Source organism: Phocoena phocoena, chromosome 2 (assembly GCF_963924675.1).
Source record: "Phocoena phocoena chromosome 2, mPhoPho1.1, whole genome shotgun sequence".
In the NCBI taxonomy this organism is placed as follows: Eukaryota; Metazoa; Chordata; class Mammalia; order Artiodactyla; family Phocoenidae; genus Phocoena; species Phocoena phocoena.
Genome location: NC_089220.1, coordinates 126,119,194 through 126,137,073, shown reverse-complemented (window position 1 = coordinate 126,137,073; position 17,880 = coordinate 126,119,194). Strand labels below are relative to the sequence as shown.

Genomic DNA, 17,880 nt, shown 5'->3' with positions numbered 1-17,880 from the left:
ATAACTGATTACCTTTCCTTCCCAGATTAGCCACACACTTGTTCTACTGGAGGATTTTTGCATCTGCTGTCAAGTTCCAGTCACAGGATCCAATTCACCAATCTTGATTGTTCTCATCATACTTCTTGAGTTAAAATTTCAAGTAACCTTTGTTACCATATGCCAGTGGCTCTCGGTATGGTACCTGAACCAGCATCATCGGAAGGCTTGTTAGAAATGCAGGGTCTCAGATCCCTCCCTAGATCTGCTGAATCAGACACTCTGGGGGTGGGCCAGGCACTCTGTGGGTCAACAAGACCCCAGGGGGTTCTGGTGCAGGAGAACCACTGCGTGTGCTATTAGGATCATCACCTGAAGCCCACGCTTGTTTCTGACTAGCTCTTGGAGCATGGTTGTCCCTTAGGTCAACATTTGACCTCCTTGACAACTCAGTGAGCAGGTGCACCTGAAAGTTTTTCCCTCCCTGCTCTCAAGATTTAGTGTCAAGCTCTCTCCAAGTGGCCAGGGAATGCTCCCTTCCAAGGAAGCAGATTAGGAGTCACAGAAAGGAAACACGTCTGAGCCATGTGCTTGGTGTGGGTCAGAGCACATTCATTACCTCTGTGGTGTTAATTTCTGCTCTGAACGCCATAAGGAGTTCCTCTTGGAAATTATGTACTTATATTTCACCAGGCTCCTTCCTTCAGTGGTATTTAAATTCAAATATAGGTTAGCAGGCAGAGGTGCTGGCAGAGGCCAGCATTTCACATCCAACCACATCAAGTAGGACCTCATCACTCTCACTCCCACTGCCTCTCCAGCCCGCTTTGTACTGAGCCACTGAGGGGGACACATCTGTGAAGCACTCACTGAGCCATAACCCAACTTTGGGGTTTGAAGGATGCTGATACCTTTCATAATCCCTTTTCCTCTCCAAGTCCTACCCTCATCCTGCTGACAATATTATTTGAAGTCCACAAATACAGAGCTCAGAAATATTCATAAGGTTAGAAATGAACCACTCCAGACGGTTCTGCTGTTTTACTTACCCTAAAATACATGTAAATTATATAAACTTGTTCTGACAAGGGAATGTTAGCATAAACTAGGACCTTCCCCCAAACCTTCATTACCTGGAAAACACCACCATGGGTTATTTAAATTGTGTAGTTATACACTGTATTAAAAGTCTGTGTGTGTGTGTGTGTGTGTGTGTGTGTGTGTGTGTGTGTGTATGTGGTGCCTTAAGAAATGATGGATAACACATAAATGCTGGGGTCCAACAGCTGGCTGATGTTTATCATTAATAGAGTTTTGTAGCTTAGCAGGGATGATGGTTTTGGCTAGCATTCATCGAGTACTTACTCAGGACGGAGGAATTTATAGGCATTACTTCACCTAATCGTCTCAAGATTTCTATGAGAGAGGTTCTAATTTCCCAGTTTATAGGTGGTAAGATCAGGTAACCTGTCCATGAGTTTGCCTGTAGCTAGTGGTGGCTCTGCAACGTGAACCCATGCTTGCCTCGACCGAGTCCATGACCTCAGTAACCCCCCATGTGAGGCCACCCCTGGGTAATATGGAGAGAGCATTTCACTCTTTTTCTGATTAGCTACCGAGCCTAACAAATTGTGTGCTTTGGTTCCTCCACATAATAAGGATATAATGCTCTTTTGTTCCCAACTTTGAAACAAATCTATTTAAATAAAGGCCATAGTAAAGCATGATGGGTGAAGGAAAGATTTAAGAGATTTCTGCAGGAACTGATGCTAAGAGAATGGAATGGGAAGGGCTACTGGGAGGGTTCAGGGTCAAGTCAAAGTCAAAGTCAGATCAAGATCAAGTCAACGTGGGCGGGGGCAGGACACAGCATGGATAAATCCACCATGACTGTGCTGAGGCAAGGTGAATGATTTTACCAGGGGGTCCCAAGCCAGCCTCTGACTTCCACCCTCTGTCAATGGAGCATCTGCCCCCGCAGTGTGTAAACGCTCACGGCCCTGGAATGAAACCTCATTTTCAACACAATGCCACTGACCATGGATGTGAGCAATTCTGGGATGGCTGAGGCCCTTTCCCTCCACCGGTGCTAAACAATCCGTCCATCTGTTCAAATGACTCACCAGCCCTCCTAAACCCTGGATGCTACTGGGCACTGGAGAGACAGCAGCACACCCAAGTTTCCAGTGCCCACCTGGCACACGGCAGGTGCTCTACAAATGTTTGCTGAGTGAATGGGACACTGACAAGGTCCTTGCCCTTGTGAGGAAGAAAAAGAAGGCAAACAATAAACAAAGGGGTGACACAGGTGTCCTGCCTGTACATGGCGCCCAGCCCAGGGGAATTCATTGTTCAGGCCCAGTGGGCACGTCGGAGGTGTCAGAGGCTATGGGTTTGAACCCTGAATAGGCAGGTTTAGTTTCTTACCCAGAAAATCTTGGACTTATGCCACAGACGACCTCTCACCTGCCCCGTCCCTTTAACTTGTGCCACTGCTCCCTCGGGTCTGAGGGTCCCTCCCAGCCTCTCTGAGCCCAACATCACCTGGCTGGGGGTCAAGAGGGAGTCATCATGGTATTCACAGGAAGGCACCCCTACAAGCACAGCTCCCTGCACCCCAACACTCCACACACACACACAGGCCTCCTGGGAAGCCACCTTCACATTGAAACCCCTCATCTTAGACAGCAGAATTCCTGAATTTTAATTTCTTTTCCAGCATGGGTCCAGATAACACTGAGAATAAGCCAGAAAACTGAGCAGCTACAGCATTTAGCAAAATTGCTCTAATGTTTAATTTTAAAACCATGTGTTTCACTTCCAGATAAGGCAGCCACCACGGCTTCCCCTCAACCCCCCTCTGAGCCGAAGGCCACTACAATGCCATCTGCTGACTTCTCCAGTCCCATTTTAAAATATCTATTTACAGGTGCCCTGGTCAAAAAGGGTTCTTTTTTATGCCATGGTAGAAGCAGTTTGTACTACTTTTAAAATGAGAATGGTGTAGCAGAAAGTACGTAAGACTTAAAGTAGGAAAACCTTGGTTTGAGTTCTACTTGCTATGGGTGTGACCTTGAGTAAGTTACTTAACAACCAACTGTCTCGACTTCTTCATCTGTAAGATAGGGTGATGACTCCAACTTCCAGCCCCTCTCCCTTCTCTCCTTACTGCTGACAGGCAGGAACGGACTGGCTCACTCCCACCCTGCCCTGGATTTCTGCCACCTCCATAATTTACATCTTAGCAAGAAGCACACAGGTCCTCAGTTTTAAGAGTCTCTGTTTCTACAATAAATTCATTTTCAAATATTCTTTTGAGAGGAAAAAACATTTCTCTGGGATTTATAGGAACAAACTGAATTTGCAGTAGGGAAGCAGAAGGACAGTGAATAGAGCTTAACCAGCAGCTGATGAGATCACAACCTGGCGGCATTTCTTTTCAGCCATCACACCTGATCAGGTTACACTCCAGGAACTGGTACTTTTGTTGGTACAATTTTGGGGTTAAAATAACCAGGAGAAGCCTGGGTTTGGTAACAGGTTGTACCACACCCAGGAACTGAGAGTTTGGAAAAAAACTCTCATGCTTTGAGAATCATATGGCTGCTGATGTTGAAAGTTCACATCCAAGAGTAACATTCCCGTCAGGCTGCCTTTCTCACCAGGACACAGGAATTTTCCAGTACAGTAGCCCTCCTGCTAATAGACTTGCCGGCACTCATCCTAGCTGGACAGCGTCCGCTGGATGGTCTTTCCTAGTCTTTGTTTGATCATGACGTCAGCATGTCTCTATGTGTTCAGGGTGGAGGACACGTCTGCTGGTTTTTACTGCCCAGTGTCGTCTTCTTTTTTCTGGTAACAACACCTCGGTTTTCCTTTGGGTGTCTACACCATGCTGCTGGAGAGCATAGGTGCCAAGCCAGGCCCATCAGACCTTCTCCATGTGGACTCTCAGTGGAGAAGCACCTGGAGGGGAGGCAGTGTCTTGTCCACTGGAGGTGCCTCCGAGATCCCCTCCCCAATATGCTTTTCAGCATCTCTTCAATTTTGGGAGCTACTCCATATCTTTTCTATATACTCTTTTATCTTTTTGGTACATTTTTAGATTCAGTTTCTGTTGCCTGGGATCAAAGAACCTCAGATGTTCTTGAGTCTAGCATTTGCTTTACCAAAGACAGAGCCCAGTGAGCTTTAGAAGTTGGTGGTCCCAGGGCACCTCTTTCACATTTCCATGCTACAGCCAAGGCTTCAGAGCAGGTGGGAGGCTGGTGGAGCAGGAGTTCTGTTTGCAGCCATGTCCTTAATGAATCAGGTGGTCTCCTGCTTCCCACTACACTTGATCATCTTCAATGGGAGGAAGAGGTTGGTGGAATGTACTTTTCTGGTGCAGGTGTAGGGGCACCCTGAGCAGTTCACCTTGCAGGGTAGGGGCACGTTGAGCCTCCTGCTGGGAGCACCTGTCTCTAGAAGCTCTAGGAAGGGTGGTTTCTAAGATCAAAATTCTACTGGGGAAAAAGCACAATTCTCATAGTGATTCACAGGACATGGTGGCACATCAAAAGTGAATTGGTGAGGGACCATGCAGTCATAAGCCCCACACGGAACCAGCACTTCCTTTTCTGACATGACCATGGAGAACTCCCTCCCTCTAAGCTTGCTGTGGGCCCTACTGTGGCAAGAACAGATATTGTACCTTATTCTTGATCTTAGGGTAAAGCATTCAGCCTTTCACCATTAAGTATGATGCTAGCTATGGGTTTTTTGTAGATACCCCTTACCAGGTTTAAGAAGTTCTCTTCCAGTCCTGGCTTGTTGAGTGTTTTTATCATGAAAGGGTCATGTATTTTGTCAAAGTCTCTTTCTGCATCTACTGAAATGATCATTTTGTTTAAAAAAAATATTTTATTGATAAAGTGTATTACTTAATTGATTGTTCAGATGATACACCAACCTTGCATTCCTGGGATAAGCCTTAATTGGTCATGGTGTATAATCCTTTCAATACGATGCTGGATTCAGTTTGCTTGAATTTTGTTGAAGACTTTTGCATCGATATTCATAAGAGATATTGGTTTGTAATATTCTTTTTTGTGATGTCTGTGTGTGGTTTCAGTATCAGAGTAGTACTGGCTTCACAGAATGTGTTGGAAAGTGTTCCCTCATATTCCACCTCTTGGGAAGAGTTTGTGAAGGATTGGTGTTAACTCTGCTTTAAATATTTGGTAGAGAGGGCAGAAAGCAGAAGGAAGAAGAACTACAATCCCGCAGCCTGTGGAACAAAAACCACATTCACAGAAAGACAGACAAGATGAAAAGGCAGAGGGCTATGTAACAGATGAAGAAACAAGATAAAACCTCAGAAAAACAACTAAATGAAATGGAGATAGACAATCTTCAAGAAAAAGAATTCACAATAATGATAGTGAAGATGATCCAGGACCTCAGAAAAAGAATGGAGGCAAAGATCGAGAAGATGCAAGAAATGTTTAACAAAGATCTAGAAGAATTACAGAACAAACAAACAGAGATCAATGATACAATAACTGAAATGAAAAATACACTGGAAGGAATCAATAGCAGAATAACTGAGGCAGAAGATAGGATCAGTGACCTGGAAGACAGAATGGTGGAATTCACTGCTGTGGAACAGAATAAAGAGAAAAGAATGAAAAGAAATGAAGACAGCCTAAGAGACCTCTGTGACAACATTAAATGTAACAACATTCACATTATAAGGGGTCCCAGAAGGAGAAGAGAGAGAGAAAGGACCCGAGAAAATATTTTAAGAGATTATAGTCGAAAACTTCCCTAACAGGGGAAAGGAATTATCCACCCAATTCCAGGAAGCGCAGACAGTCCCATACAGGATAAACCAAGGAGAAACATGCCGAGACACATAGTAATCAAACTGGCAAAAATTAAAGACAAAGAAAAATTATTGAAAGCAGCAAGGGAAAAACGACGAATAACACACAAGGGAACTCCCATAAGGCTAACAGCTGATTTCTCAGCAGAAACTCTACAAGCCAGAAGAGAGTGGCATGATATACTTAAAGTGATGAAAGGGAAGAACCTACAACCAAGATCACTCTACTCAGCAAGGATCTTATTCAGATTCGATGGAGAAATCAAAAGCTTTACAGACAAGCAAAAGCTAAGAGAATTCAGCACCACCAAACCAGCTCTACAACAAATGCTAAAGGAACTTCTCTAAGTGGGAAACACAAGAGAAGAAAAGGACCTACAAAAACAAACCCAAAACAATTAAGAAAATGGTAATAGGAACAGACACATCGATAATTACCTTAAACATGAATGGATTAAATGCTCCAATCAAAAGACAGAGGCTTGCTGAATGGATACAAAACACAAGACCCATGTATATGTTGTGTACAAGAGACCCACTTCAGACCTGGGGACACATACAGCCTGAAAGTGAGGGGATGGAAAAAGATATTCCATGCAAATGGAAATCAAAAGAAAGCTGGAGTAGCAACACTCATATCAGATAAAATAGACTTTAAAATAAAGAATGTTACAAGAGACAAGGAAGGATACTACGTAATGATCAAGGGATCAATCCAAGAAGAAGATATAACAAATATAAATATATATGCACCCAACATAGGAGCACCTCAATACATAAGGCAACTGCTAAGAGCTATAAAAGAGGAAATCGACAGTAACACAATAATAGTGGGGGACTTTAACACCTCACTTACACCAATGAACAAATAATCCACACAGAAAATTAATAAGGAAACAAAAGGTTTAAATGACACAATAGACCAGAAAGATTTAATTGATATTTATAAGACATTCCATCCAAAAACAGCAGATTACACTTTCTTCTCAAGTGCTCATGGAACATTCTCCAGGATAGATCACAACTTGGGTCACAAATTAAGCCTCAGTAAATTTAAGAAAATTGAAATCATATCAAGCATCTTTTCTGACCACAACGCTATGAGATTAGATATCAATAACAGGGAAGAAAACGTAAAAAAGACAAACACATGGAGGCTCAACAATACGTTACTAAAAAACCAAGAGATCACTGAATAAATCAAAGAGGAAATCAAAAAAGACCTAGAGACAAATGACAATGAAAACACGACGATCCAAAACCTATGGGATACAGCAAAAGAGTTCTAAGAGGGAATTTTATAGCTATACAAGCCTACCTCAAGAAACAAGAAAAATCTCAAATAAACAATCTAACCTTACACCTAAAGGAACTAGAGAAAGAAGAACAAACAAAACCAAAAGTTAGCAGAAGGAAAGAAATCATCAAGATCGGAGCAGAAATAAATGAAATAGAAACAAAGAAAATGATAGCAAAGATCAATAAAACTAAAAGCTGGTTCTTTGAGAAGAAAAACAAGATTGATAAACCATTAGCCAGACTCATCAAGAAAAAGAGGGAGAGGACTCAAACCAATAAAATTATAAATGAAAAAAGAGAAGTTACAACAGACACTGCAGAAATACAACACATCCTAGGGAGACAAAAGACCTGTATGCAGAAAACTATAAGACACTGATGAAAGAAATTAAAGATGATACCAACAGATGGAGAGATATACCATGTTCTTGGATTGGAAGAATCAATATTAGGAAAATGACTATACTACCCAAAGCAATCTACAGATTCAATGTAATCCCTATCAAATTACCAATGGCATTTTTTACAGAACTAGAACAAAAAATCTTAAAATTTGTATGGAGACACAAAAGACCCCAAATAGCCAAAGCAGTCTTGAGGGAAAAAAATGGAGCTGGAGGAATAAGACTCCCTGACTTCAGACTATACTACAAAGCTACAGTAATCAAGACAATATGGTACTGGCACAAAAACAAAAATATAGATCAATGGAACAGGATAGAAAGCCCAGAGATAAACCCACACACCTATGGTCAACTAATCTATGACAAAGGAGGCAAGGATATAAAATGGAGAAAAGACAGTCTTTTCAGTAAGTGGTGCTGGGAAAACTGGACAGCTACATGTAAAAGAATGAAATTAGAACACTCCCTAATGCCATACACAAAAATAAACTCAAATTGGATTAGAGACCTAAATCTAAGATTGGACACTATAAAACTCTTAGAGGAAAACATAGGAAGAACACTCTTTGACATAAATCACAGCAAGGTATTTTTTGATCCATCTCCTAGAGTAATGGAAATAAAACCAAAAATAAACAAATGGGACCTAATGAAACATAAAAGCATTTGCACAGCAAAAGAAACCATAAACAAGACGAAAAGACAACCCTCAGAATGCGAGAAAATATTTGCAAATGAATCATCAGACAAAGGATTAATCTCCAAAATATATAAACAGCTCATGCAGCTCAATATTAAAAAAGCAAACAACCCAATCCAAAAATGGGGGAAAGACCTACATAGACATATCTCCAAAGAAGAAATACAGATGGCCAAGAGGCACATGAGAAGCTGCTCAACATCACTAATTATTAGAGAAATGCAAATCAAAACTACAATGAGGTATCACCTCACACCGGTTAGAATGGGCATCATCAGAAAATCTACAAACAACAAATGCTGGAGAGGGTGTGGAGAAAAGGGAACCCTCTTGCACTGTTGGTGGGAATGTAAATTGATGCAGCCACTATGGAGAACAGTATGGAGGTTCCTTAAAGAACTAAAAATAGAATTACCATATGAACCAGCAATACCACTACTGGGCATATACCCTGAGAAAACCATAATTCAAAAAGACACATGCACCCCAATGTTCATTGCAGCACTATTTACAATAGCCAGGTCATGGAAGCAACCTAAATGCCCATCGACAGACGAATGGATAAAGAAGATGTGGTACATATATACAATGGAATATTACTCAGCAGTACAAAGAACAAAATTGGGTCATTTGTAGAGACATGGATGCATCTAGAGACTATCATACAGAGTGAAGTAAGTCAGAAAGAGAAAAACAAATATCGTATATTAACGCATATATGTGGAACCTAGAAAATGGTACAGATGAACCAGTTTGCAGAGCAGAAATTGAGACACAGATGTAGAGAACAAATATATGGACACCAAAGGGGGAAAGTGGCGGCGGGTGGGGGTTGTGTTGTGATGAATTGGGAGATTGGGATTGACATGTATACACTGATGTGTATAAAACTGATGACTAGTAAGAAAATAAATACATAAATATTAAAGAAAATAATAAAAAAATAAATAAATATTTGGTAGAATTCATAAGTGAAGACTTCTAGTCCTGGGCTCTTCCTTGTGGAAAATTTTTGATTAGTAATTTAATCTCTTTGCTTGTTATAGGTCTATTCTTTCTATTCTTTATTTAGTTTTGGTAGTTTGCATCTTTCTAGGAGCTTGTCCATTTCATGTTCATTATCTAATTTATTGATGTACAGTTCATTGGCATATAACTGTTCATAGTATTCCTTTACAATCTATTTTATTTCTGCAAGTTCTGTAGCAATGTCCCCTCTTTCATTTCTGACTTTAGCAATTTAAGTGTTCTCTCATTTTTTTCTTGTCAATTAAGCTAAATGTTTGTTAATTTTTTGTTCCCTTCATGTAATCAACTTTTGATTTCACTGACCTTTCTCTATTATTTTTCTATTCTCTATGTCATTAATTTTTGCTTTAATCTTTATTATTTCTTTCCTTCTGCTTGTTTTAGGTTTAATTTGCTGTTCTTTTCCAGTGTCTTAATGTGGAAGGTTAGTTATTGACTTGAAATTTTTATTTAATTTAATTTTATCTTATCGGCCACGCCATGTAGCATGCGGGATCTTAGTTCCTGGACCAGGGATCAAACCCGTGCCCCCTGCAGCGGAAGCGTGGAGTCCTAACCATTGGACCACCAGGGATTCCTCATCTTTTTTAATACAGATGTTTACAGCTGTACATTTCTCCCTAAAGATTGCTTTAGCTGCATTCCCTAAACTTTGGCATGTTGCGACTTCATTTTCATTCATCTGAAAGTACTTTCTGAATTTTCTATGGTTTCTCTTTCACCCACTGGTCATTTAGGAAGTGTTTTGTTTAATTTTCATGAATTTGTGACTTTCCAAAACTTCTTTCTGTTCTTGAATTCTAATTGTATTTTTTCCTTTTCTGTAATTGTGACATAAAAATCAAATGTAAATATCGAGTGCTTAATAACTCGAAAAAGAGAAGGAGCTCTTTTTTTTTTTTTTTTTTTTTTTTGTGGTATGCGGGCCTCTCACTGTTGTGGCCTCTCCCGTTGCGGAGCACAGGCTCCGGATGCGCAGGCTCAGCGGCCATGGCTCACGGCCCGCCCCCACCCCGGACCGGGGCACGAACCCGTGTCCCCTGCATCGGCAGGCGGAGTCTCAACCACTGCGCCACCAGGGAAGCCCAAGAGAGGGACCTCTTAATGGGCCCCAGGGTCCACAAGCAAAGCATTACTGAACGGGAGAATTTGGTTACCTGTGAAACTGGTATCTGGGAATTCTCTTGTCCTCTGTAATGATCAAAGGGAGGGATGTTCAAATGATCAAAGGGTTTAGGTATGGAGGAAAAGAAGAAAACAGAAGTTTTAAATTCAAGACAAGACTCTGAAATGCTTTCTTTCTCCATTTGGAATGTTTCCTACTTTAGAGAAACAAGTAAAGGCTTCAAAACTTTACTATTTAATTTAAATACAAGTGAGGTTCTAGAATTTGGGTAGTATCTGAAAGAAGTTCTGGAATTCTTTCAACTAAATTTTTCCTCACCATTCACATACCACCTATTAGCCATATAATAGATCACTAATGCTATTCATTTTTCCCCTCAGGCACTTTTTCTTTATTTCACATGGACTGTGGGGCACCCCTTATCCCAAACCTCTGGCCACAGGTCCAAGTATCTGGAGAGTGGGCCGAGCCTGAGAGATGGGAGCCCCACTCTAGAGATTCCTAGGCTCTTACTGCTGACCTGTGGGGACATACAACCCTAGGCCTTGCCCTCCCTACTGGTGAGCAGTCCTGAGTTGCAGGCTCCTGTTCTGAAACATGGGGCAGGCAGCGCCACCGGCGGCCTCCTCCAGACTCCCACATTCAAGGCATGGTGAACAGAGGGGTGACAATTAGATTTACCTATTTTATTTTAGAGGAAAGCAGGAAAGAAAAGCTTTAAGTTTCATACCAGCTAGAAATGGATTAAACAATGGTATCTTTTCAGATTTTGGCAGTCCCTTAAGAGCCATGTGTTACAGGCTTCATTCTTAAGTCAGGAGCACATACACACACAGACCATGCTTTCATAAAAACATGAGGGATTCCATTTGGTTTTAACCTAAAATAAGGCAAACTGAGCAAAATTGAGCAAAGAGGACAAATTTAAAATCCAAATACACTTCCTTGCAGACAACTATTCAATTCAATTGCCAGTAAGATATTGAATATTCTTTTTTGAATCACCCTAATTCAATGTACAGTACCGTATATACTGCCTAGGAAGAAGTTCAAATCATAAATATGATAAGGAAATATCTAATAGCTCAGAATGGCCTTTTCAAGTAGCCAATAAGCTCTAAAAGACTGCAAAATATTAAATCTGGTGAAGCATGAGCTATATGTTCCAAAATGAGCCCATCTCCCTGTCATAGTCCCCCTCCTTGCTCCAGGACAACCTGGAACTGGGTCTTAAGGAGCTAGCACACAGGGCTACTCTCTGGATGCCAGATGATGGCAGGGCCACTTCCCTGCAGACAGTAGTCAGCAAGGTGAAGGCTCCTGGCCATAGTCATGACAGCTGAGCTGATCTGTGATTTCTTCCTCTCCTGCCAATGTCAGGTCCAGGTTTGTCGATATGTTTGTGTTGCTGTACAAGATGCTGGAGAGAGGCCATCTGCCCTGTGTGTCAGATTCCAGACTCCACATGGTTATGGCAGGGTTTGAGAGAAGTATCCACAGAGTGAGGGGCAGGATTAGAATAAAGAGGTGTTAATGGTGTGAATTGGGAAGGTAAAGGAAACTGTCGGGAACTCAGTGGAAAAAGAGGGCTGAAGAAAATTAAAGGGGGAATCAGGGGAAATAAAGAAAAACAAGGGAAAAAGACAACCATCTCTGTTTGCTTAAAGGTCAAAGAGTAAAAATAGTATAGAAAGGCTCCTTCACCTTGCCAGGTTCAACAGCGTGCTGCATTTTGGATTTTTAAATAAAGTTCACACCATTGGGTTCTGGGCTCTTCTTCCAGCTGACAGGCTCTGTCTTCCAATCATGTCCACCCCCAACCCCCTGAAGCACCCATTTTTTCTCCAGACCCCACACTTCTCCAAACCCCACCCCCTGACCCAAGTTCAGTTTCCACTTATGGATTACATCTCTCTCTGATTGTCTAGCACTCATTTTCTCAGATCAATCTCTTTACTCTTTTTCACTTACTAGCCTAAATCCATATTACTCTATAGTTTTAAGAAAGATTCATGACAACTAGATCATGCTATTCAGTAACTCAAGTTTTACTGTCCAAATATGTTTGTGTGTGTGTATATATATATATAATATCTGTACATAATATATATATACACATATATGTATATTGTGTATGTATGTATGTGTATATAAATAAATAAAACTGGCATTTGCAAGAGCTTTAAAATCTATCAGATTGCCCGTTTCTTTAGCCAAACAATAAAGTCTTTGATGAGTCATGACACTTCACTTCCATGTGTCTACTTTAAGAAACAGTTACAAAGTTAGATGGTTCAAAATAAACAAATAAACCAACAAATAAAACCAGACTAGAGTAGGCATCCAGGCATTTCTTTTCTAGGCTCTGAGGCAAATTCCAGGTGCTGTCTTCTCTTTTATCAATTTTATTTTCTCCTCTGCTTTTGGAAATTCCATTCATTCTTTAAGTCTGATCGACATGATTTTACAGAGTTGGGAAGGGGATGAAAGGGGGTGGGACAGAAAGGAGAGTGGTGGAAGGGAGAAACCTAGTATTTATCAAGTTACCTGAGAGTAAAGACCTTGCCTGTCTTTCTCACCTCTAAATACCTTGGTACCGAACAAGATCTAGTTAATGAGAAGATGCTCAATAAACATGTTTTGAATAAATGAAATTACTGACTCTGTACTGTGTGCTGAGGGCCATGCTGGATGGTTTTAAAAACAGTACTGAATGATTGGTCAATAAAAAGTAACTCAGTATAACAATGTGCCCTCCTTTGTGTAATAAGAGAATGCATTCCCTGAGGTGGTACCTTCAGAGCTTGGGCTCATGCTGAGGCTGTGATCCCAACATCTCAGTGGGCAAAACCATGGTAGATAATAACTTAAGGCAGTGCCAGCAAACTATCACTCATGCGCCGAGTCTGGCTTGCAGATTGTACAGCCCAGGAGCTAAGAATGGTTTTTATATGTTTAAAAGGATTATAAAACAAAACGAAAAATAGACAGCAGAGATCGAATATGGCCTACAAAGCAAAAATATTTACTATCTAGCCCTTTACAGTAAAAGTTTGCTGACCCTTGTTCTAAGGAGACATTAAGAATGTGCTTCCGAAGTTAGTTTTAATCTAAAGTGTCTTTGGCTTGAACTTGTATTCAAACATGGCGAGACTGCAGGCCTGGGCTCTGTGAGCACTCTGGAGTCATACACACAAGCTCGACGTTCTTTGTCCAAGCTTAGAGAAGCTCCATGGCACCAACATGTAGAGTCTGCACCTTTGTTAACTCTTGCTTGTTCATGTGACTCTTCTGTAGGTGTTTTTCTACATGATTTTCTGGTTAGTTTTGCAGTGCAACAAAGTCTTCTCCTAGAAAATCTATGGGTGTTTCTAAGGTGTTTCATCAACCCACTTAGTGTAATGATTAGAGAGCTTTGTTATGGAGCTTTGAATTCATCTGGCTCTAGCTGAAGTACTCAGGATGGGACCTCTCTTCCGTCTTTTATTAACTCTGGGTAATTTTTGGTTGTTTTTAATTCATTGATGACTTTCTGGTCCATTCTTCCTCTCCTCTCCTTCTGTGATTCCAATTATACTTATTTAAAATGGTTGATATTTTCCCACAGGTAAATTATCAACAATCTTTTCTTTCCATTTTCCAGATTGGATAATTTCTATTGTTAGACCCATCAAGTGATTTTTTCAAAATTTCAGATACTGTATTTTCTAGTCCTAAAATTTGGTTCTTGTTTAGTGTCTCCTTTTTGCTGCTAAGATTTCATATGTGTTCATTGATTATGATCATACTTTTCCTTATGTCTTTGAGCATAATTACAATAGCTGCTTTGAAATTCTTGTCTGCTAATACCAACATACATGTCATTTTGGAGTCAGTTTCCATTAATTGCCTTCTCTCATGACTATGGGTCACATTTTTCTGTTTCCTTGTATGTCTAGTAATTTTGAATTGTATCCTGAACATTGTACATGTTATGTTAATCTATAGCAGTGCTGTTCAATAGAAATAAAACATGAGCCACATATGTAATTTTAATTTTCTGCTATCCATATTTAAAAAGTAAAAGAAACAGGTGACTTTAACATATTAATAAATTTTAATAATATATTGTATTTGACCCAATGTATTCAAAATGTAATTATTTCAACATGTAATCAATATTAAAAATTATTAAGATATTTTACAATATCTTTCTATATTAAATCTTTGAAGTCTGGTATGTATTTTACATTTATAACACATCTTGATTTGGACTAGCTAGTGGCTACCGTATTGATCAGCACAGCTCTAGAGTATCATTCTAGGAGAATACTGAGGTTTGGTCCAATACGAGCTACTCCATCATTATGGGAAGCAGAATCATTGACTGCCAGTTTTTAAACTTTATTCCTTGGTGTTTCACAGAGGTCCTGTGGGCCTACTGTGAGATGAGGGGAAGGCCGAGTACACTGGGCTACTCTTCCCCATTATATATACATCTCAGTTCAATCAGAGCAACTCTGATTTCATGTTTCATATATTTCATTTCTGTGCATAACTTAAAAATATTTTGATACTAAAACAATATAAAAACATAAATGACTATAAAATATGATTCTTGAATGGGTTCCTAGGAACTTTCTTGCTCAATCATGCCCTTGAACCCATGCTGACCTCTCCTCTTCTAGAGTCACTTATTCTCCTTTCTAATCATATCACAAGAGCCAGCTGTCTCTGCTTTCAGGAAAAGCGACTGTGGTTTGTCTGCTATTTAAGTCTTCATGCTTGCAAGTCCTTCCTTCTTTGGCCCCACATGTGTGTGATTGATTGACTGATGGATAGATTGATCAATCAACTGATAGGTTTGCTGGACGGCTGTTCACACCCAGCATGCTCAGGACTTGCAGAAGTGAGCTGTTCCTCATGGCCATCAGCATTAGGGTAGGATTTCATTCTTAATTTAAAAGGACCACATAAAATCAATGAAACAAGTCTCACCTCACTTTCCTTCCTGTCTTCCCACTTTCATTCATACACATTTTACCAGTTTGACAAAGAAAAGAGGGTCAGCATGAAAACTAAATGCTTTGTGAAACCTTTTCACCAGGCAAGTGGTACGGATCAAGCTTAAGAAACCCAAAAAACTGCCAGGTTAAAAGTCCAGCCTCCTTACAAAAGCTAAACATGCCTAACCTGATGCCCAGAACCACAAGACAAAATCCATGCGCCTCAACCCAGGGCAGAACGGGAGGCCAGTGATATTACATAATATAACAGAGTCAGATGCAAAGACCCACTAAAGTGGAAATAAGGAGGCTTAACTGGTGAACACATTTCACACAATTCTTCTCAGCTGACAACTCAAGAGAATTCACTTCAGAGCACACAAGTACATGGCCATGAAAGCTAGGGTTGGAAACAGAAGTTCTGATGGATCCCCAACAACAAATAACTTACTGACATTAATTTCAGCCACTGAAATAGACCAATCACAAACACTAACTTATGTACACCTACTCACGGGTGTTCATACTATGACACTGATTTCCTTTTTCTCCAAGACACGGTAATTTGCAGGAGTTGACATGTACCAGTTGAAAGTGTGCGGGATGGCTATTTCTTTTTTCACGAGATGGTCTTAATGGCCCCCTATGAGATGCCTTCCAGTGAGCACTGTACATTTCTATCAAAGTTCTGGTTTAGCCAGAAATTCAGTATTTTGAGCAAGCAGAAATCACTCAGCAACAACAATGGAACACAGACCAAGACTGTGGTATTAACTGTGCATCACCATCTCCCATTCATGGGTGTTGCTGTTTTACCCTGGAGGGTCCAAGCTTGAGAACACAGCTCCTTACCGTGACTGGCATGGGTGCAAGTTGCACCTTCGGATCTGGGGCTCTGGACGGCTGGCTTGAGGGCAGTCACTGTCGTTCACCAGAGTCGTGGTCTTGTTAACAATCCGTGTGCAGGACACGATGGTTCTGCGTTCCCCTGGAAACCAAACCACACAGAACGGAGAGGTCGTGGTACACACACCTGGTAAGGCCATTCATTCACCTTATGGAGGAGTGTTCCGGTGCATCTTTTGATCAGTTTGTCATTTAAAGTGACTATTGTAATGCCTTGTTGTTTGTCAGAGAGGGAGAACCATAATCTTTGGGATGAGGGTGTGTAAGACATGGCAGGGGCAGCATGGGGCAGGAGAAAGATTCTAGAACAGGATCAGAAAGAAGCAACACTTTAGATCAGCCATGTCCTTGGAAAGCTTGGGGTTCACTGAGGTCAAAGTTGTGATTTGGGTCTTTAATTTCCAACAAAGATTGCCAATCTCTATCTGTTCATTTGATGCTTAAAGTCTATGGAGATCTGGTCTTGATTAAACAACTGTATATCAGCCCTCACCAGAGATGATGGCTACTTATTACAGAACTCCTACTTGCTGGAGAGAAGTGAGAAACAGGAAGGCTAGTCTGAAGGACACAGACCCAACCTGAGAATTTGTCTCTCCATCAACTGCCGCTCGTGCCTAAGCCTCACGTGCTCTTGGGAAGCTTCACTAACCGGTCACCCCAGCTGGATGTAGTCATTCTTTTGGGTGTTCCCAAAGCACCCTGCACACTAGTTGACCATGACTTTGTTAGGAGTGGGGGCGAATGATTGGGAGCTAGAAGGGCGGCCTTTGGAGCCAGGCTGTCTGGGTTCAGACTTGGCTTACTCACTAGCACAGTGAGCACAGGATTGCTACTTAGCCCTCACGTTTCTGTGCCTTTGTTTCCTCCACTGGACTCACTCGCTTAACTTCCCTATGCCTTAGGATGCTTTAGGGATGGTTAAAATGAATTGATACATATAAAATGCTTAGAACAGAACCTGGCAGGGGTTAACACTTCATGTTAGCTATATTCCTATTGTTATTATTTGGGAAGTGTCATAATAAAAGATTAACAGGAAGTCAAGCACGACTATATGGATCCCACACTCCTAAATCAATCTGTCTCCTGGGGAATTTGTCATGAAGAAATGACTCAAAATTATGGAGCCCTCAACTTGTGTAAGCATAGAAAGCACGGAGCTGCCTCAAGCCAGATTTCTGTTTGGACTGCAGGTCAGGGAGCTGGAAGTCAGGGAGCCATAAAAGGATGCCAGTAGCGACAGCAGCAGAACAGTACCCCCTTGCCCCCCAGCCAACGGAGCCTGCTAACTCTTCTATTTGGGCCACACTTACTTTGTAGCAAGCTGCCCCAGTGGAAAAGGTCGGTGCTATCAGCTCCGCAGGACTGAGTGTCGGTGAGGCCATGCCCAGGTCCCACCTGCCAGCCCACCCTCTGGGTTGGCATTCCGGAATCCAGGTCAACCTTCTGTTCTAACTCTGTGTCCATCAAAATTCACCCATCCTGCATCCATCCGCCATCACTCCCCTGTGTGTCCCGTCAGGGTGATAGAGTACGCTGTACTAAGGGGGCTGCTGGCTAAGAGTTCAGAATGCTTCCAACCG

The 17,880-nt window shown here is 41.3% G+C and overlaps 1 protein-coding gene across 1 annotated transcript in view; it reads right to left on the bottom strand.

Moving 5' to 3' along the window:
- ADAMTS17 (ADAM metallopeptidase with thrombospondin type 1 motif 17) overlaps positions 1-17,880 on the bottom strand; it is a 355,743-nt gene that overhangs the window by 48,288 nt on the left and 289,575 nt on the right. The window contains exon 18 of the mRNA XM_065871925.1: positions 16,241-16,376. Within this exon, the coding sequence (XP_065727997.1) occupies positions 16,241-16,376 (136 nt within the window). The remainder of the gene's footprint in view (positions 1-16,240; positions 16,377-17,880) is intronic.